Genomic DNA, 20626 nt, shown 5'->3' with positions numbered 1-20626 from the left:
TGATTATGCCTTTGTACCCAAGGAGAACCAGTGTGAAAAGTTGGTCTAAGAGAAAATTGTCTAGAATAGCTTAGAAGTCTGACTGCTAGTGCCTACTGGGGGAAAGGGGGAATAATGTCAATAAGGGTTAATAGGCTGAAATTACCCTTTCTGTTCTTCCTTCATGTAGCACTGTTTCTCTACCCATTCTGTTTCCACAGTCTTACTATCTGATGTGGAACACGTAGGAGACAGACATAAGGACACATTCTGATGGTGAGGAAGAAATTCTGCACTTGAGAGGAAATAGAGGGGCAGCTAGGTGGTGCAGTGGATAGAGTACTGGCCATGGAATCAGGAAGACCTGAGTTCAAATCCAGCCTGAGACACTTAACACTTTCTAGCTGTGTGACCCTGGGCAAGTCACTTAACTCTGATTGCCTCACCAAAAAAAAATAAAAAAGGAAATTACTTCATTGCCCAACACTTTTGAGACCATTGATATAATGCTCTAAAATGGTGTTCTGAAGTCTCCCAAATGTTGGTCTGATTATTATTATTATTTTTATTTTTTAGATATTCGGGACACAGTGAAATATAAGGAAGTCATGAAACAATATCCTTTTCCATATCTACTTTAGTGTTTTCTAACTCCCATTTGTTTTTTTTCTGGCTATGTTTATAAATTTAGAAGACTTTGCATTATATTTCATACTTCATGACAAATACTAGCCCAAACATGTGATTGTAATAAAGTAACTAATTTTAAAGGGGAAAAATGGAGGGTGGGTCTGGAAAATATATTATAGCTAATCTAGAAGCCTTTCTTAAATGGTTTCAGCCTCCTTGACATAAACCCAAATTTGTAATAAATTTGTAAATGGGTAATAAATTACAACATGAACTTATAAAATTTGAAGATTTTTCATTTCATTTAAAGTCCTTCATTTCTCCTATCCTTATGAAGTGAGGACTAAAAGAAGACCTTGTACCTTCAATTGTCACATAGAACTTTTGTGAGGAGGTTTAGTTTTTTGTTAAATGTGTTAATTTGGAATTAGGTTTGCAGTTTCTCAAAGCCTAGCTCCATCACATTAATGTCAGTGATGTTTGCATCTGTGTTACACTGGATATGAATTCTATTAGATTGCTTGTAAGCATTTGAATTCCTAAACTTTGTATCTAGATATGGACTTGGACCCAATGGTGGCATAGTGACCTCCCTTAATCTCTTTGCTACCAGGTTTGATCAGGTATGCATGTCTCCTCTTCTGTAGTACAATAAGAGTGTGGCTCTTATTTGCTTTGTTTGCTTGTTTGACCACTTTATGAGGAAAAGGTCTGGATAAATCTGAATATAAATGTAGGAAATGTCAGCACAGATGCCGTTTTAGTTAGGATGCCTTAATTGAGTAAAAAGCTGCAAGGAAAGATTACTATGATAGAGTGGAAAGAACCTTGGACTCAGGAGTTAGGAGACTTGGTTCTAATATCATCTCTGCCTCTTTCTAGCTAGGTAGTCTTGGGTAACTCACTTAACCTTTCTGTGTGTGCTGATCTGTAAAATAATAATAATAAAATAATAATAATAATAATATCTATCCTTTATACCTCATGGGGTTATTGTGTTGATAAAATGAATTTATGTGTGTGAAAGCACTTTGGAAAAAAGTCTAAAATATGAAACATCTCAATTATTGCTATTATTTTACATTTAATAATATTTATAGCCATAAAGCCGGAAGTCCAGGGTTGTATTTCTGTTCTACTGACTTGCATTCTGATCTTTCCTTGGTAGGCACATTGTGGATGGAGGATAGGTGTTTATTAATAGAAAGTGTAATTTTTTTTAATCATTTAGCCTTTTTATATCACTCTCTACAGAAAATTATTACAACTTTATGATCACTAATCTATTAATAGTTCTGTCATTGTTGTGAGACTTTTAATTTTTCTGTTTTACATATTGGTAACAGAAGGCTCAGATAACTTGACCAAAGTCAGTCGTGGATGAGATTTATGATCTGGGTTTCTCAGCTTTAAATCCAGATCATTGTATTGTACCCCCACCCATGTTGCTACCTTATAGTAGCATAGTAGATAGACCTCTGGATTTCCTGTCAAGAAGACCTGAGTTCAAATCTTGCCTTAGCCACATACTAGCTGTGTGATTGTTAGTTAACCTCTCTCAACCTCAGTTTCCTCATCTGTAAAATGGGGGTGGTAATATTCCCTAGCTCACAAAATAGTTACGAGTCTCAGATGAACTAACATATGAAAATGACTTTGCACACTTTCAAGTACTGTATAAATGTTGGCTGTTATTTTTATTTAAATACTGATCTTGGGAAGTATGGTACAGAAAAAGAGCTCTTGGCTGGGTGTTAGACTTAGTTTCAAGTCCTGCCTTTGATACCAGTTATGTAATGCTGGGTAAGTCATTCCATCTTTTGAGATTCAAAATCCTGTAAAATAATAATAATAATAATAATAATAATAATGCCTGTGTCTGTCTTTTAGGTTTGTCATGAGGACCAAATGTAACCAAATAAAAACTGCTTTATAAAGCTGAAAGTGTTATTTTTTTTTTCAAAGTCAGTTGGATCTGTGTATGATCTGTTTTGAAAACAGGAGGACGTGAAATGGGAGGAGTTTCTAAAGTGCATAGCATCCTGAAATAATTCATATACTTCCCAACTTGGAGTCTTCTTATGTGCTGCTGCTTTCACGGGAGGGTCTCTTGACCTATAGATGTCCCAAAGATCTTCAAGAGCCATTTCTCTTTCCTTTTAGGTCATGAAGTTTATTGAGAAGTCCCAGAACATGTCCCAGTGAGTAACTTTAAATTAGCAGTTAGTTTTTTGAACACCTTATATGTACCTAATAGGTTTGCTTACTGTACTGAGCACTGTGGAACATACAAAAGAAAGCTATGGTTTGGTTCCTGCCTTTTCTTTTGAGTCAGATAAGAGTTACACACATGAAACAAATAGAAATGAACAATTAGAGAGCTGCATAAAACCATATGCAATAAATTTGTTCAACTGAATATCCTCAGATAATTCTTAAATCCTTTAAGAGAGTCTTTAGAATGGGAATTTTGCCTGGCTTAAGTCATTTGCTTCCTACTCTACTCTTAGGAAGCCTTCTCTGCCTTCTGAGCACCATTGCTTCTGTCCTTTTTACTTACTTGTCTTTTTTGAGGCACTCTTTCCATTTAAATTTACATAAATTAAACTCACACTGCTCAAAGAGAGAGAATGCTAATTTTATTAAGTACTTTCTGGGTGATTATTTTGCTCAGAAAGGGAAGGAGGATAGTTTTGTATAATCTTTTTATTCAGTATTATCTGATAGTTGCTTATCTACAATGCTTATCTGACCTGGGGGAACTAATGGTCTAAACCGCTGGTGTCAGAGTTAAATAGAAATGGAATATTTACTTAGAAAATCACAAATTAACATTATCTAGGTTTTATTGTATTTCTTCACTGAGAGTTTTGTAGCAGGCTGGGAGTTCACCACCTCTGGTCTAAAAATCTGTTCACATTTGCAGTTAAGCAGTGTGCCTTAGTGTTTAATATTTAAACTCCAGGCAGGAAAGTGGAGATTAACATCTGCTCTATCTTTCTACTTATACCCTGACTTCAGATTTAGAGGCATTTACTTAAGATTATTAAAGGAACCTACATAGAAACTATCAAGTCATAGTTGGTAAATTAACACCTGGTTATAAAGTTATTTTTAAATCTTAGTCCTACTTTTCTGACCATTTGGAGATTAACCAGTTCTAAGACTGGTTAACTCTGGATGTGTCTGACATAGAATAATCTTCGTGTGTGTGTGTGTGTGTGTGTGTGTGTGTGTGTGTGTGTGTGTGTGTGTGTGTGTATGTGTGTTTTGGAATCTGTTTAAAGAATTTGTTTATGTCCTTGAAATATCTCTTTTATCCACTCTCTCAAACATCCATTTCCAAAGACAATGAGTTTTTACATTGTGGCCCTAGGTTTGTGAAAGAATCTATTATATTTAGATGATTACACATTAATATCTTTGTTCACAAAGGTGACCTTGAGAATATGTTTTTGTGTACTTAGTGAAGGGGAGTTGGGGTTATTCATCCATAATCTAATAGTTTGGTGCTATATTAAATTGCTGGGTTTCAGATTTTAGGAGTTGACAATATTGTATGGTGGGATAGCTTAGTATTTTTAGTTATCTGTACAGTGGCTGTTGTAAATCCCTCGTCTAGAATTTTTTTTGGTGGCTTTTTTTTTCTTAATTAATTTATTTTGAACTATCAGAAATCACTTCCATAAGCTTTTGAGTTTTAAATTTTTCTTCCCTTCCCTCCCCACCTCCCTCCCCAAGACAGCGCATAATCTGATATAGGCTGTACATATACATTACTATTAAACATATTTCCACATTAGTGATGTTGTAAGTAAGAATTAGAACTAAGGAGGAACCACCAGAAAGAGGAAACAAAACACAACAGAATTAAAAAAATAGCAAATAGTATGCTTCGATCTGCATTCAAACTCCACAGTTCTTTCTTTCGATGTGGGTAGCATTTTCCATCATGAGGTCTTTGGAAATGTCTTCAGAATATTTTATTACATAGTTGTAATACTTATTTATTTGTCCATAAAACAGGTATGTCTTGATTGATACACCTGGACAGATTGAGGTGTTCACTTGGTCAGCTTCTGGTACAATTATCACTGAAGCCCTGGTGAGTCTTGTTTTTGCCCTATGATTGAGAGGTCACTGTCGGGGAGTGATTAGAGTGATAAATCCACATTTTCATTTCATTTGAACAAACATTATGCTCCACTTAAAAGCCGGACACTGTGCTTAAACAAGGAAGACACGAAAACAAGAGTCTCTTGTGGGCACAAGTTGTTTACATCTGTTGAGGGCAAGGATGGAACAGAGCATATGCATAGATAAGTTATTAAAGGGATTTTGAGGAGGGAAGATCACTAAACCCTTGGGGTGGGGAGTATCAAGGAAGGCTTCATGGAGGAGGTGGCACACCAGCTGTTTCATATCCATAGCCCATCATTTTTAAGCTTGGGAACCAGAGCAGGGCATCTTTTGCTTGGGAAAGTAGCAGAGTGATTTGGAGTCAAGTAGTCACCACTCTGACGAGGATGTGCCTCACATTGTTTCTTCAGGCTTCCTCATTTCCAACAATTGTCATTTATATAATGGATACATCTAGAAGCACCAACCCTGTTACCTTCATGTCCAACATGTTGTATGCATGCAGGTAAGGCTTCTTGGAAGGTAGGGCCCACCACTGCACATACCTTTCCATTTTAATCCTTATTGATTTTAAGAAGATTGTTGCAGATTCTTGCCCCTGGGAATTCCCTCACTTGAGCTCCCCAGCTTGGTAATTGTGTAACACATAGGGCCCCATTGCGCTCATCAGAGAGGGAATGTGAACGTGACCTTCTGTACAGCTTCACTCTACTGAATGGCATGGAAGTCAAAGTGGACGGTACCATTGAGTCTGAGGGCTGTTATACAGTGCAAAGCTAATAATGGGGAGGGCAGCTGGGCATAGTTACTACTCTAACTAAATGCAAACAGAAACATTAGAAAAGGAAAGGCCTTGGCCAGAAAGAACTTTATAAATATCAGAGGATTGGTGTCTGGGAGCTCTTGGGACTGTCAGTTTTCTTGTTTGATAGTGGTGTAGCAAGTCCAACTGGTTGACCTAGAAACTTTGTTACCAGGAGGAGTGGAATTTTAAAAAAGTGACTGGTGTGTTTTTTTTAATTCCATAGCCCTTTCCCAGTGAGCCCCATCCCCCACTGCCACCTGGTGCTTTTCTTTTAATCCTCATCTGCCTATCATAAGAAAAAACATTAATCAGAACTAGCAGATCTAACAGTTGTATCTGACAGCGGATGGGATATCGCATGCCCTTGATAAATAATGCTTGTTGATTGTTTAAATGTGGCATTCTGCATCCATAGTTTACCACTTCTGTCAAGAGGAGGGAATAAAAATGATCCCTCCTCTGCAGCTAATTTTGGTCATTCTAGCAGTGATATTTTCACCTCTATACTAGGCGTGTGAAATAACTTCTTGATATGAGCAGTAACTAATAACTTTACACTCAGTTGCAAATTAACAGCATTAAAATTTGTCATTGCCAGTATATTGAGATATATGGGATTTTTGTGGTTGTTTCTGTGGGGGAGGGAGTTAATTTTCCTCCTGGAGGGGCGTCATTCTAAACTAACAATAGTACTTGGGTGCTGATCATATGCTTTGCTTTGCCTGGATGCTGCTTGTTACTAATTGTTGCTTGATTCTTTTTCAGTATCCTGTATAAAACCAAGTTGCCTTTCATTGTGGTCATGAACAAGGTAGGTGTCCTTCAGCATCATGTGGACCGGGCACTGGACTGAAAGGTAGTAAATATGAGCTCTAGGACCAACTGTCCTCCTGTCTGTGTGACCTTGGACAAATCATTTAACCTCTTTGGACTTCAGTCTCCTCATCTGGCAGAATACTAGGTGATTTCTAAAGTCCTATGAAACTGTAAAAATTAATGATGATATTCAGTGTCTAAGCTGTCGTGGGTATGATCTTCTCTTCTTAATGCTTTCTTGTTGTGGGGAGATTTGGTGGTTAAGGAGGATGGCTGTAGGTGAGAGAGCTGGTAGATTGAGGCTTTTGTTTTGCCAGAAGAGGAGAATAGGCTATGAGATCTCTCTCTCTAGAAAAAGTATCAGTCTGTCTAAGCAGTCGCCACAGAAGCTCCTCTGGATGGAGCAGATCATATGCATATTAGGGAGAAGGAACTACTGTTTGTAGTAAGATACCCTCATGTTAGGAGATGGGATAGGTAGGGAGACTCAAGGGATTACTTAACTAGACAAACTGGAATCATCTTTGTAAGCTGGGAATAGAAGTTATTTAGCTGTGGATCCAGAAGCTATTTGCTGTTGCCAAGGGGACCGAGGAAATATTTATTCAACAACTACCAGTTGTGGTGCAGTAATGCTTCATTTAGGTCATCTGTTGGTCTGGTAGGGAGGGTTAGGGAAGAGGAAAGAAGAATATGAATGGCTCATTGTATGCTGAGATAACTTTTAAAAAGAAAAAACTTAATGATTGCTAATGTTTACTGGTCTTGAATATATATGTTAGCCGCTGGGGATGTTAGCATTTATATTGGTAAATTCTTGGTTCTCTGTGTCTATTTGTAACTTTCCCTGCTTCTAATTGAGGCCAAAAAAAGTAAAAATTTAAAGGCAAAGTATACAATAATTGCATACAATAAGTACTCAGAAGAAGGAAGAGATCATTTTAGCTTGGATTATTTAGGGACATCTTCGGTTCAACAAACATTTGTTAAGATTCTGTTACCTACCGGGAACTATGTTGACAATAGAGGTGAGATCAGAGTTGAGTGTTAAGGGATGGATGTGATATGAGAACAAAATATATCCTTTCATTCTAGGTAAAAGGAGCTATGGTAAGGAGCCAGGAATGCAAAGGACTTTTTACATTGACTAGAATGAGTGAGACTAGAATGTCTCACTCAGAAGTTTCACATAAAGGAATAGTAGGAGTTTCATTGAGGCCATTTATGAAGGTCCTTGAATATCAGGAAATGTTTTCAGTTGATCCTGTAAGAAGCTGGGACCTGTTAAAAGTTGTTGAGTATGAAGTAAAAAGCCTTTTTAGGTTTTTTGAGCAGGGAGGTAATGTGAATGAATATAAAATAATTTATTAAGCATTTGCCACATGCTAGGCACTGTGCTGAATTTGAGGGCTATGAAAACAAGGAGCAAGACAGTCTCTGCCCTCAAGGAGCTTTCATTTAAATAGGGGAAGACCAAAGATATGAGGGAGTGGTGGCCAGGGGAGTCACCGAGGTGCCAATAACATCCCCAGGAATTGGGAGGTTGATGTAATTAATTACTCTTTCCAGAGTGAGTAGGGGGAAAGGGTTTTAGGAGGTTTGTGGCTGGATAGAAATGATGAAGTCTCACCCAGCCCAGTGAGGGGGATGAAGTGCTTGGTTATAGGTAAAAGTACATGTTTAGAGGACTCTTCTCCTGCCAGAGGGGCAAGGTCTTGGTCTTTCTATTTAATTTTCTTAATTATTTTTTTTTTACAAGAGAAAATTCAGAGTCTAGGAGGTGGAAGAGGCGGGTTTCCAGAAATGATTGTGATAGAAGGCATAAATAAAACCTATATTAAAAGAATAAATTAATATTTTAGGTCTATCTATCCAGGGTAGGTTAGAGTAGTAGAGAGACTGGAGGTAGGGTGAGCAATTATAAGCAATTCTGGTAGCTGAGTTGTGAGGTAATAAGGGCCCAGACTTAGGGTGGTAGCCATGAAAATGGACAAGGGATAGATTTGAAACATTTAAAAGGGGGGCAGGGCAGGTAGGTGGCGAAGTGGATAGAGCACCAGCTCTGAAGTCGGGAGGACCTAAGTTCAAATCTGTGCTCAGACCAAACACTTGACACTAGCTGTGTGACCCTGGGCAAGTCACTTAACCCCAATTGCCTTAAAAAAAAACATTTAAAAGAAAAATCCACAGTAGGTTGTGGCTGAATATCTAAGAAAAGGCAGTGGAGGGGTCATCACACAATATTCTCTTGCCTGGTTTCCTGAAGAAATATGGAAGTCAGGCAAAATCTTTCAACAGATGGCTGTTGAACTTGGTTTTACATATACTGAGTTTGAATTGATAACAGTTTAATTCCCTGGCAAACTTTTTCCAGCCTAATGCTTATCATGATATTTAGGTATAGGATTTTAATTTCCTTAACTATATTACTTTGCTTTTGTGCTCATGTGACCCATTGCATTTGTTCTTGTCATTTTCCATTCACTTATTATATGAACAATGTCCTCAGTTCTGAAACTTATTCTATTTTCTGTCTGATGCAGACTGACATCATTGATCACAGCTTTGCAGTGGAATGGATGCAGGATTTTGAGACCTTCCAAGATGCCTTAAATCAAGAAACTACATATGTCAGTAATCTGACTCGTTCTATGAGTCTAGTGTTGGATGAGTTTTATAGTTCACTCAGGGTAAGTTTCACCTCCACTCTCTTTCATCTTTGAAATGACTGGGATTATCAGTAAAGGACCATTTTTGATTGAAGTCTTGGATAGAAGAGAGCAAAAACTTTAGTGGTTCAGCTGTTTTCTTTGATTGAATAGGTCAAGTAAGTAGGCATCTTTGGAAAAGATTAGGTTGTAAGCTAAATCCTTGCTTTTATTTGTTAAATAAAACTGTTAAAATGAGAACATGAATTATTTAACATTTTACAATAGAAAGCAAAAGAATACAATATTCAATTTAGAACAAAATTTAAAAGAATATAAACATATTGCTGTCCATATATGCAGCTGTTTTTGTCAGTTGCTTAACAAAACCTTGGCTTTCCATTCTACTTTGAGGAAGATTTAAACTTTATGCTCAGCATGTTACCTTAGATTTTATCATAGTAACTGATCTGAAATGCTTCCTTAGCCTTTTTTAAAAAATTTTTTATTAGTTTATTTTGATTTATCAACAATCACTTCTATATGCTTTTGAGTTTAAAATTTTTCTTCCCCTTCCTCCCCAAGACAGTGCACAATCTGATATAGGCTATACATTTACATTCCTGTTAAACATATTTTCACATTAGTGAAGTTATAAGTAAAAATTAAAACCAATAGGAGGAACTATCAGAAAGAGGAAACAAAACTCAACAGAAGTGAAAAAAAATGATAGCGATTTCCTTAGTCTTTTAAATAGCCATCCTGATCAATCAATAAACAAACAGATTAAGCTCAATGAAGATAGATAAAAGTGAAACAGGGCCTGCCCTTAAGAAGCTTAGGTTCTTTCAGAGAGGTAACATAAGTGTGTAAAGGAAAAATAAATTCAAGGTGATTTTTTTTTTTTAGGAAAAGCCACTAGCAGCTGGGGGGAACAGGAAAATTTTTATGCAAAAGGTAGTGCTTGAGTTGAATAGTGGAGGACTCAAGAGACTAGTAGAGATTCTGAGAGTCAGAGATGAGGAGGAAGTGCATTCCAGGTGTGGGGGATAGCCATTGCAGAGACGCACATGTGGTGGCCTATGTGTGGAATAGTGACTAAGCCAGTTTGGACCATAGAGCTTATGAAGGGAAGTAATGTGTAATAAGACTGGAAGGGTAAGTTGGAGCCAAGTTTTTGAAGAACTTATTTTATCTTAGAGGTAATAGAGTGCCATGTATTTAGGTAATTAATTAGGTATTTAAGGATAGTTAGGTGGCTCGGTAGATAGAACAGTAGGCCTGAAGTCAGGAAGACCTGAGTTTACATCTGGCCTCAGACATTTTCTAGCTGTTTGACCCTGTTCAACTCACTTAACCCTTGTCTGCTTTAGTTTCATCAAATATGAAATGGGTATAATATCTCCCAGGGTTATTGTGAAGATCAGACGAAATAATATCTTTAAAACTCTTAGCATAGTGCCTGGCACATAGTAGGCACTTAATAAATGCTTGTTCACTTCCCTTCCCTTCCTCTTTCTCCCCAATGGAGTTTGAGTAAGGAATGATATGGTTAGACGTTGGTAGCTACATGAAGGATGAAAAGGAGAGAGGCCTCGGGCAGAGACCAATATCACAGTATTCCAGGCTTTGTGCAGCTTGTAAATTCCACTTCCCAACTCTGTTTCTTTCTTGCTTTCTCTTCCCTTGTGGACAAAGAAGAGAGAACAAAAGCATGCAACTTGTTTGATTTTGTTCATTAAAAATATATTTAAAACATTTTTACTTTAGATCTGCTAGAGCCACTATTTTTATCTTTCTCTGTCCTGGGAGAGAAGAAGGTCATTTCCCTATTTATATCTTCTTGGTAACACAAATCTCTGTTGAGCCACAGGAAGAATTAGGATTGTTGGGTTTTTTTTTTTCATTTTTGTGTCACCCCTGCTTAATGCAGTGCCTTGCCCATAATAAGCACTTAGTAAATGTTGAATGCATTAATAATTTAAGTTATATTGCTTGGACAGATATTTCTTTCCACAAATATGATTGAGTACCTGCAAGTACAAGTCAATAAAGTAGGACCTAGGGGAAATACAATGACTACAATATAGGTCGTGCTGTTAACAACGTAAAATCTAGGCTTGTGAAGTGCTGTGAAAGAGGAACAGAGTACTATTAGAATTTATAGGAGGGAGTGATTACTTTCTGGTGGGCTGGGGTGGGGAGGGAAATCAGAGAACCTGCCTGAGGCAGTTGAATGTCACCTGAGCTTAGAAGAATGGGTCTGCTTGATAGGTAGAGATTTGGGGGGAAAGGACAGGAGGAGCAACATAAGGCAGAACACTGAACACTGTAGAATACTAAAACAAAAAACAAACAAACAAACAAAAACTATTTGAATAAAACAGAACGTAGAGGACATTTTTAAAATTTGCAATTTTAAGAAATTATCAAGCATCTTTTTCTCCCTCCCATTTACCCTGCCTTCCCCTCCACCCAGTGGGAAAAAAAATCCTTGTAACATGTGCATATCAAGCAAAACAAATTCTCCTATTAGCTGTGTTCGAAAATGTGTATCTCATTCTGCACATTGAGACTGTTCCCTCTCAGGAAGGGAGCAGTGTTTCACCATCAGTCTTCTGGGGTCACAGTTGCTTGTTTTGTTAATCAGAGTTCTTAAGTCTTTCAAAATGAGAAGATATAAATTTTAAATCCAAGTTTTTCAGTGATTTACTCATAGGATTCTGGGGTGCTTTTGGCAGGTGGTGGGGGTGTCTGCTGTCCTGGGCACAGGCTTAGAAGAACTCTTTGTGCAAGTCACTAGTGCCACAGAAGAATATGAAAGGTAAGAAGTGAAGGAGGTAATTGATAGCCACATTGGGATTCACTTCTGGGATGAGGGAGGTGTTTTTTTTTAGGCCAGGCATTCAGGTTTTCTCCATTTATGCATTTGATTCATATTACACACATGTACTCCTTTCCCACCTCCCACCCCCATTTACTGGGTGACATTTGACCTTTTTATAGAAGTAGGTCATCAACAACATGTTTACTTCACAGAAAAACTCTTTTCCATACACTTTTCTTCTCTTCCTTCCCCCAACACCTGTATGTGTCTGCTTCTGACCTCACTAGCACTGATCTTCATCTTTGGTTATGTTTGCTTCTGGGTCACTAATAGTTGTCAGGCATGTTGATTCTTCAGACAAGGATTTTTCATCCCATCCAACTTGCTGATTATTGTCTAGGTGCATCACAGTTCCATGTCAAGATTTCTGAACCCAGTAGACAGCCTTCACTCACTTTAAGCTTCCATCCAATGTTCACCTCTCCAACCAAGCAAATCTTTTAGACAAGAATTATTTGCATTTCCTAGTTTCATGGGCAGGTTAGTCACTTTGGAGCTTTGCTTATTTCGTAGTAGTATCTCACTGACCTGTTGGGACTCAGTAACCTTAGGTTTAGACAGATCCCTTTATTTTAACTATGTTTGCTTATTTTCTTCCCTTTAGTGATGGGAGTTCTAGCTGGTTGGCCTAGAACAGATTGCTCTTGAGGCAAGGCATTTAAAAAGAATTTTTTCTTTCTAGGGAGTATCGTCCTGAATATGAGCGTCTGAAGAAAACATTGGTAAGAAAGGAACTGGCTATTCTTTTAGTGCCCCAGAAGTCACAGGCTTGTTTTCATGGATATCAAGGCACTTTGCAGATTCCTGTTCTTTTCATTTAAATTTGTATATTCACCATCTTGTCATAGTTCTTCGTCACTCAGAAATAATAATAGCTCACAGTTAAGGTCATCTTACAGTTTTCAAAGCAGTTTCTTCCCAGCCAGGCTGTGGGAGGTGGTGAAAGTGTCTGTTCATCTTACTGAGAGGTTGATGGCCTTTGCTGAGGTCACAAAGCCACTCCTGGTCTTCAGGTTCCACAGCCAGCTCTTCTCTTGCTTACATCATGCCACCTCAGGTTCTGATTTCTTAAATTCACATTTGAAAATTGGGTTTCTTTGTGACATTTTAAACAACAAATTCAGTTGAATAAACATTTGAGCACCTGCTATATGCAAGGCACTGTTGGGATTATAAAGATGAAAATTAAATAGCCCCTGTCCTCACAGACCTTACATCCTACTTGGGGGATAGTAAATATACAAAGGTGACTGTTACAAGGTATAGGGAGTAAAGAGGACGGGGGCAGGGGGGGGAGACAAAAGAGACATCAGACAAAATGTTCTAGGAATATTTGAAGAGGGAAAGTTTGAGGATTTTAAGGGAAGGCTTCATGGAGGAAGTGGCCCCTGTATTGTGTCTTGAAGGACAATAAAGCATCTGAAAAAGGGGTATCTGACGAGGCAGAATAGAACAGTGGATAGAGTGCTTGAATTCTGCTGTATTGAACTACTGTGTGACCCTGAGTCACTTAACCTTTTTTCAGCCTTAGTTTTATCATCTGCAAAATGGGGTGTTCTAGGAATATTTGAAGAGGGAAAGTTTGAGGATTTTAAGGGAAGGCTTCATGGAGGAAGTGGCCCCTGTATTGTGTCTTGAAGGACAATAAAGCATCTGAAAAAGGGGTATCTGACGAGGCAGAATAGAACAGTGGATAGAGTGCTTGAATTCTGCTTTATTGAACTACTGTGTGACCCTGAGTCACTTAACCTTTTTTCAGCCTTAGTTTTATCATCTGCAAAATGGGGATAATAATAGCACCTACAACAACATAACACTTTGTTGTGAAGATCAAAATAATGATTAATGTGAGCTGTTATTTTAATAAGAAGATCCATACGTTCCAAGCATAGAGGTGGTCTGTATGGATGCCCACAGGTGGGAGATGGTATATAAGGTTTGGGGAGCAAAAGGTATTTCAATATGGCTGAATGTAGAGAAGTATGAAATAAAGCTGGGGAGGTGGGTTGTCAACAGGTTAATTGTAGAGAGTTCCTGCTTTTCCTTTTTGAGCATATAACTTGTCGTCTTCCACTCTGAAGTTTACTTTCCTGACTGTGAGGTTATAGCTTAGGCTGTAGAATCTCCTTTCTTAGGAATCTGTTAGAATAGGAAAAGCACCAACAGGAATGAAGGGAAAGGCACTTGATGACCTTAAGAGACCCTTGGCAGAGCTAAGATTACTCAGTATATGTGCCCAACACATAGTATATGCAGACAGGGATGCCAGTCACTACCCTTAACCCACATGACTTGCTCTTAAAGCAAGATTCTGGATTGAACCTAAAACTAGTATCTCCAGATTGGTCCATTGTAATTAAACTTTCTACCACGTGTATTTGACAGGAATTTCATTTACCTGCCTGTGCCATGTATCTATTTTACTTAGTTTCAGTTGTAGCCCTTACTTCACTTCATGAACCCCTCTTTTTTTCGGTCCCTTTTACCTTTCATTCAAACCCTTTCTTCCTTAATGTCCAGACAGCCCTCTGAATCTTTCCATTGCTGTTAACCTCTCTTTGGAAGACTAAGAGTTTCCTCTCACCTCAGGGATTTTCTTTTCTGTGATTTTTTCCTCCTTTCTACAGGCCCATGCACAGAGCCAGCAGCAAAAAGAGCAACTGGACCGTCTTCGAAAAGACATGGGGACTGTGGCCTTGGATCCTGGGGCAGCCACAGGTACCTGAGGGTCTGTTGAAGTTGGGGAATACAGCACTTTCCCTCATTAGGAAGGAATACAGCAAAGATTCGAGGGAGGAAAAGGGAATCTCTGTATAGATGACAGATTTACAGAGCATCACCTTCAGTTAGTTGCTGTCCCATGTTGGTAATCTTGGGGTCCTCATTCAGACTGGGGGGTTTATTGGCATAGTGACCTTGGAATCAGCTTGAAGTTATTGCCCTTTCCTGTGGCTTTGTGTTGGTGGCAGACGATTGAGGTTCAGTGCACTGCTGAAGCTACACTGGATTAAAGCTTAGAAAGAATCTTTATATGTTTCTACGTCACCCTGCAATTGCTGCCCTTCTCTCGTTCATCATATCCTTTGGCACAGTGGCTGTAGCTTTGGTTTTTTTCTCTCCCACTTCATGAGTTTGCTTATTTTGAAGTGGAGAGGGTTTCACATTCTTCCCTTTTCTGTCTTGTTCATGGTCCTATTGTACTACTGTTGCCCTTGCAACTCAATTTCCAATCTATTCAGGTGAAATTTAAATAGTTTTTGTCTATTCCTTGAGCCTACATTTATTTTCTAGGGATAGTTTCACTTCAGCAAACATTTTGATTCAGCGAGCTGTTAGTGTTATGAAGGAGAGAGAAGCAGTGTGGTATGCTGGGTAGAGAACTAGCTTGGGACTCAGAAAGACCCAGGTTCAAGTCCTACCTCTGACATGTACTGCCTGACAAGTCACTTACCTCTGAGTGCTGAAGACAACTCTGTGAGGCAATAGCTTGCAGAGAAGGGACTGATGCACTCTGGTGTAGAGGAAGGCCTGCATTGGGAGGTCCCTGCAACAATGAAATCGTAGTCTAGTCCCTCCCAAAATGTCTGAGGAACCTACTAGTCAGAGTACAAATCCAGACTGAAGGCTATAAGAATACTTGAAGATGGAGAAATCTCTTTTAGCTGAGGGCAAAACCAGAGTTCCTTTGTATCCTACTTTTTTGGTAAGCAAGGAATATATGTACCATTGACTTCATTTTTTTCTCCCAAAGATGGATATGGATAATGTTACAATAAAATGTTAAAAAACAATCTAATTTGCAAACCAAATAATTTTCTTCTAGTTATTAAATAAAATTTCTTAAAGCTGATATTTAAATATATTTGTGGTCAACCTTTGAACATTTGGTTACTCCCCCCAAGTTGTTTTTAGCCCATTTCCCTTTTTTACTTTTATACACAAATTCTATTCATTAACATTTTTATTGTTTAATAAGAATTGGTTTTTATCAGTGTCTTTTGTTTTACATGAGGGAGTCATTTCAAGATATAACCTGTATCCCTTCTCTCACATAACCTTCTCTTATAACTAAGAAGAACAATTAGACAAAAACTGACCCTATAGAACAATTACATTTGACAGCACATGTAATGTTCTTCTTTTATAAATCTCCCACTTGCCTATTAAGAAGGGGAAGTTTGCTTCATCATCTGTCTTTTTTTTTTTTCCAACTTAACAGTATTTTATTTTTTCCTATCACATGTAAAGATAGTTTTCAGCATTCACTTTTATAACATTTTGAGTTCCAGATTTTTTTCTCTTTCCCTCTCCACCCCCCTCCTCAAGATGGCAAGCAGTCTAATATAGGCTATACATGTACAATCATATTAAACATATTTCCACATTAGTCATGTTGTAAAGGAAGAATCAGAACAAAAGGGAAAAATCATGAGACGGGAAAAAAGAGAAAATAGTGTACTTCAATCTGCATTCAGACTCCATTGTCTTGTTGAGAAGAGCTAAGTCTATCAAAGTTGGTCATTGCACAATGTGTGGCTGTTACTGTGTACCATCATCTGTCTTACAGACACAGAATTGGTCACCTGAATTTAATTTGAGCTCAGGTATCTTACTGCTGGTTTTCATTTCAGTATTGAAGTTATTGTGTGTATCCTTCTAGTTCATATAAGTTTTTGAATGCTTTCATATATTCATCAAATTTTGTGGTGAAATAATATTCCATTGTATTGATATACCACAGTTTGTTGATTCCCCTGCCAGTGGTCACTTCCTTTGTTTCCAGTCTTTTTGCTTCCACAGAAAGTATTGCTATGAACATTTTGGTGTTTTAGGGACCTTTCGGTCTTTGACCTCTTTGGGGTGGAGTATATTCCCAATGGTAGGACCTCTGGGTTAAAGGTCATGAACAATTTAGTGATTTTCTCAGATAATTCCAGATTGTTTTCCAGATGGCTTAGACAAATTCTCAGCATCATCACATAGTGCATTATTATGCTCATCTTTTAACTGCCACACCAACAGTGACCATTTCAGGCTTTTATCCTCTTTACCAATTTTATGGGTGGGAGTTGAAATTTGTCTTTTATTGACTTTTCACATTTCCTGTATAATTGATGTCAAAGTCTAAAAGGTTCCCTTTAGGTTTCCATCAAGATTGACTGCTGGATTCTCATCCTGAAATATGGCCTTGGCCAGCTCTCTAGGCTAAAGCAGTGATTGCTTAGGTTGGGGACAGGAGGGTGAAAGGTTATTTACTAAATGAGAAATAACTAATAATCCCTTGGGTTTTTTTTTCCACAGTTAAAGTGCTTTCTGTACTGTTTCTATCCCTGAAGCAGTTGGCAGTTTAGTCCCTCCCCTCCCTTTACTATCAAGGACTTCATTTAGTCTTTCTTTTTTTTATCCCCTATTCACTTATTCTCTCTCACCTTCCCCCAATTCCCCTCCACTATAAAAGCCTTTTCTTGTCTGTTTTATGTAAGATAATTTACCCCATTCTACCTCTCCCTTTCTCCTTCTCCCAGTATAATCCTCTCTCACCCCTTAATTTTATTCTCCAGATATCACCCCTTCATCTTCATCTTACCCTGTGCCCTCTCTATCTATCTATCTATGTATACATATTTTTCCCCTCCAACTACTGTAATACTGACAAAGGTCTCATGAGTTACAAATATCATCTTTCCATGCAAGAATGTAAACAGTTCAACCTTAATAAGTCCCTCATGATTTCTCTTTTCTGTTTACCTCTTCATGTTTCTCTTGAGTCTTGTATTTGAAAGTCATATTTTCTATTCAGCGCTGGTCTTTTCATCAAAGACTGCTTGAAAGTCCTCTATTTCACTGAATGACCATTTTTTTCCCCTGAAGGATTATACTCAGTTTTGCTGGGTAGGTGATTCTTGGTTATAATCCTATCTCCTTTGTCCTCCAGAGTATTATATTCCATGCCCTGCAGTCCCTTAATATAGAAGCTGCTAAATCTTGTCTTATCAATCCTGATTGTGTTTCCGCAATACTTGAATTGTTTCATTTTGGCTGCTTGCAATATTTTCTCCTTGACCCGGGAACTCCGGAATTTGGCTACAATATTCCTAGGAGTTTTCCTTTGGGAATCTCTTTCAAGAGGTGATCAGTGGATTCTTTCAATTTCTATTTTGCCCTCTAGTTCTAAAATATCAGGGCAGTTTTCCTTGAAACCGCCACAACTGCCCATGATTTAGTCCTCTGAGGGCTGCTCCAGGTTCGCTGAGGCCTGTTTTGCCCGCTTGCCCATGCCAAACTGCATTCCTGTCCCCGCCCAGAGCGATACACCCTTCTGATCAACCATCCAGGTTGTCTTGGGCTGAAAATTTGTTTCACTCTGTCTTTTTGTGGGTTCTGCTGCTTTATAATTTGTTTAGAGCCATTTTTTACAAGTATTTGGAAGGGTTTGGGGGAGAGCTTAAGCAAGTCACTGCTTTTACTCTGCCATCTTGGCTCCACCCCCATTTAGTCTTTCTTAATGGAGTGGATTACCACTTGAGGTCTTCTCAAATTAATTATTTTTTCTTTAGGAAGCTACTGAACAATTACACCATCTGTGAAATGCCTAGGGGGAGTTTTCTCTGGCAGTATGGCTTAGGAAGAATTTTCAAAGGTGACCTTTCCTTCACTGGAGAGTCCTCATTGCTCCATTTTGTAGTTGTCTGCTGTGGGAAGATAGTTGCTATCTTTTCAAAAGACATTTCCTCATCCCTTGTTATATCAAAATAAGTGTCTAGTCTTCATTTAGACAGTTCCAAAGTTCAGTATAAACCCCACCAAACCTCTACTACACAGTTCCCTGGTCACCCTGGGTATCAGGATTTTAGAGTCTTTGAGGATTCTTGAGGCAGGTCCCAAGGCTGCCTTTGTATATGATGCCGTGATCTTGTTGCTCTGCTGCTCTCTCCTCTCAAGGGATAGGGGTGGGTGCTTCATTGATCACTATTTAGGAAGTGAAGTTGTTTTTGCTGCAAGTTAATAGTTGTGTTTCTTTTATAGACAATTCGGCTTCTGCAGTGACTCCTTCTGATCTGATTCTAACCCGAGGTATAGCAGATGAGGAAGAGGATGAAGAAGATAGTGATACAGATGATATTGACCATAAAGGTGAGGGAGAAAACAGTTGCATGGAAGATAGCAAACTGGAATGACTTTGTAGAGATAGAGAGCTGTTTCACTGGGAGTTGGTGACCCAAGAGACTCATATTTTGAAATTATTTTGGAGTAAAATTCCCAGTCTCTAAAGCATGTCATCTGTAGCCATGGAGATGAAAGATGGTAAAGGGTATAGTAACAGGAAATTGCTTCCCGGAGGCTTTCTTTTGCCCTTGGATAGTCACAAACATTTTCAGGCTCTTCGTTGTCCCATGATTCTCTTTAGACTTCAAGATATTTTTAGAGCCTAATGTCATTTTGAGGCCCCTAGAACTGCTTTGAAGACACATGGAAAGATCCTGAGGGACTTATTTTGGTTCATGGCTGGGTTATTCACAAAGTAGAAGTCTAAGAGAATCGGGATATGGAGATATGGGGCAGCTAGGTGGCACGGTAGATAGAGCACTGGCCTTGGAGTCAGGAGGACCTGAGTTCAAATCCAGTCTCAGACCAGACACTTGACACTCACTAGCTGTGTGACCCTGGGCAAGTCACTTAATCCCAATTGTCTTGCCAAAAACAAGAACAAAAACAATAAAACCCTTGAGGGTCTAACTTGGTTAGGGGCAGTTCTGTGAGTTGTGAACCAAATCTACCTTTCTGCCTAACTCCTGCAGTATTAGGGTGCTGTCCTGACATCCCCAAACTTCAGCAGTACCAGCTGGCAAAACCTCTCAAGTGTTTTGGGCTACACGTGGTCATAAAGGTCTCAGAGAGCTTCCTGGTTGAATAAAGGGAACAGTCAGATTTTATTGGAACAAAATATCTTTCCTGAGGAGTGGAAGGAGAACAATTCCCACCCACCTGGATAATTGGAAAGTAATTTTCACTACTTCTTCCCTTTTCAGTTACAGAAGAAAGCCATGAAGAACCTGCTTTCAAGAATTTTATGCAGGAATCAGTGACATGGTACAGGAACAGAAGCAATGAATAAATAAATAATTAGGGGAGAGAGACATTAGGAAGCTGTATTTAGGTTACTTGAAATGCTGAGTTCAGGAGTTCTGCATGAAGGAACTATTGTTGTCTTCCACTGGTTTTGGTCATGAAGAGAACTTTTGGCTTGGAAGTCAGTATTAGAGAGATTCGGTGACCAAGCAGAACCAGAAGAGAGAAGCTGGATTCCTCTTCAGCTTTCCTAAGCCCTCTGGATAGAAGCTCATACTGTTGCGGCCCTGAGGTTATCTTACTGTTTTATCATGTTAAACTCAAATATCTTTGCTGCTGGCAAGTAGAAATTGAGAGCTCACTCTTGGTAGTCTTATTCATCTCTTTTGGGAGGCTGGTTTTACAGCCAACACTTCTCCCTGTCTTTTCTACGCCCTTGGCTGTATGTGCCCCTTTCCCTGTGTGACAAATGGTGCTGAGAGTGAGTCTTCACAAGCCAGGAATGTCAGCAGCTTTCTGCTCATTTTGTCAGTATCAGTGCTAGAACTTGTTCTTTATTATGTTGTTTATAGGACCTCAAGCTTGTTGGAGGGAAACAGGAACGCTGTACTTTGTGTTGGAACTTGGATAAATAATTTATTAACTTTGTGA

General features: G+C 38.6%; 1 protein-coding gene across 3 annotated transcripts in view; it reads left to right on the top strand.

Annotated features, from left to right (window-relative positions):
• Nucleotides 1–20626, top strand: part of GPN1 (GPN-loop GTPase 1) — a 27144-nt gene extending 6518 nt beyond the window's left edge. Inside the window, exons 2-14 of one of the 3 annotated variants that reach the window (XM_078149789.1) lie at nucleotides 201–255; nucleotides 556–599; nucleotides 1170–1232; nucleotides 2773–2810; nucleotides 4636–4714; nucleotides 5160–5254; nucleotides 6320–6365; nucleotides 8914–9060; nucleotides 11760–11842; nucleotides 12588–12627; nucleotides 14533–14623; nucleotides 18932–19039; nucleotides 19936–20626. In XM_078149789.1, coding sequence (XP_078005915.1) covers nucleotides 588–599; nucleotides 1170–1232; nucleotides 2773–2810; nucleotides 4636–4714; nucleotides 5160–5254; nucleotides 6320–6365; nucleotides 8914–9060; nucleotides 11760–11842; nucleotides 12588–12627; nucleotides 14533–14623; nucleotides 18932–19039; nucleotides 19936–20021 — 888 coding nt within the window. In that variant the 5' untranslated portion in view covers nucleotides 201–255; nucleotides 556–587 and the 3' untranslated portion in view covers nucleotides 20022–20626. Of the gene's footprint in view, nucleotides 1–200; nucleotides 256–555; nucleotides 600–1169; nucleotides 1233–2772; nucleotides 2811–4635; nucleotides 4715–5159; nucleotides 5255–6319; nucleotides 6366–8913; nucleotides 9061–11759; nucleotides 11843–12587; nucleotides 12628–14532; nucleotides 14624–18462; nucleotides 18546–18931; nucleotides 19040–19935 lie in introns of those variants that run through there. The other 2 variants (XR_013484663.1, XM_078149788.1) reach the window with 2 other exon arrangements.

This window comes from Phascolarctos cinereus, unplaced genomic scaffold (genome assembly GCF_003287225.1).
Source record: "Phascolarctos cinereus isolate Bilbo 61053 unplaced genomic scaffold, phaCin_HiC Scaffold_2;HRSCAF=192, whole genome shotgun sequence".
Lineage (NCBI taxonomy): Eukaryota > Metazoa > Chordata > Mammalia > Diprotodontia > Phascolarctidae > Phascolarctos > Phascolarctos cinereus.
The sequence above is the reverse complement of the archived record's forward strand: the minus strand, read 5'-3'. Positions and strand labels throughout refer to the sequence as shown.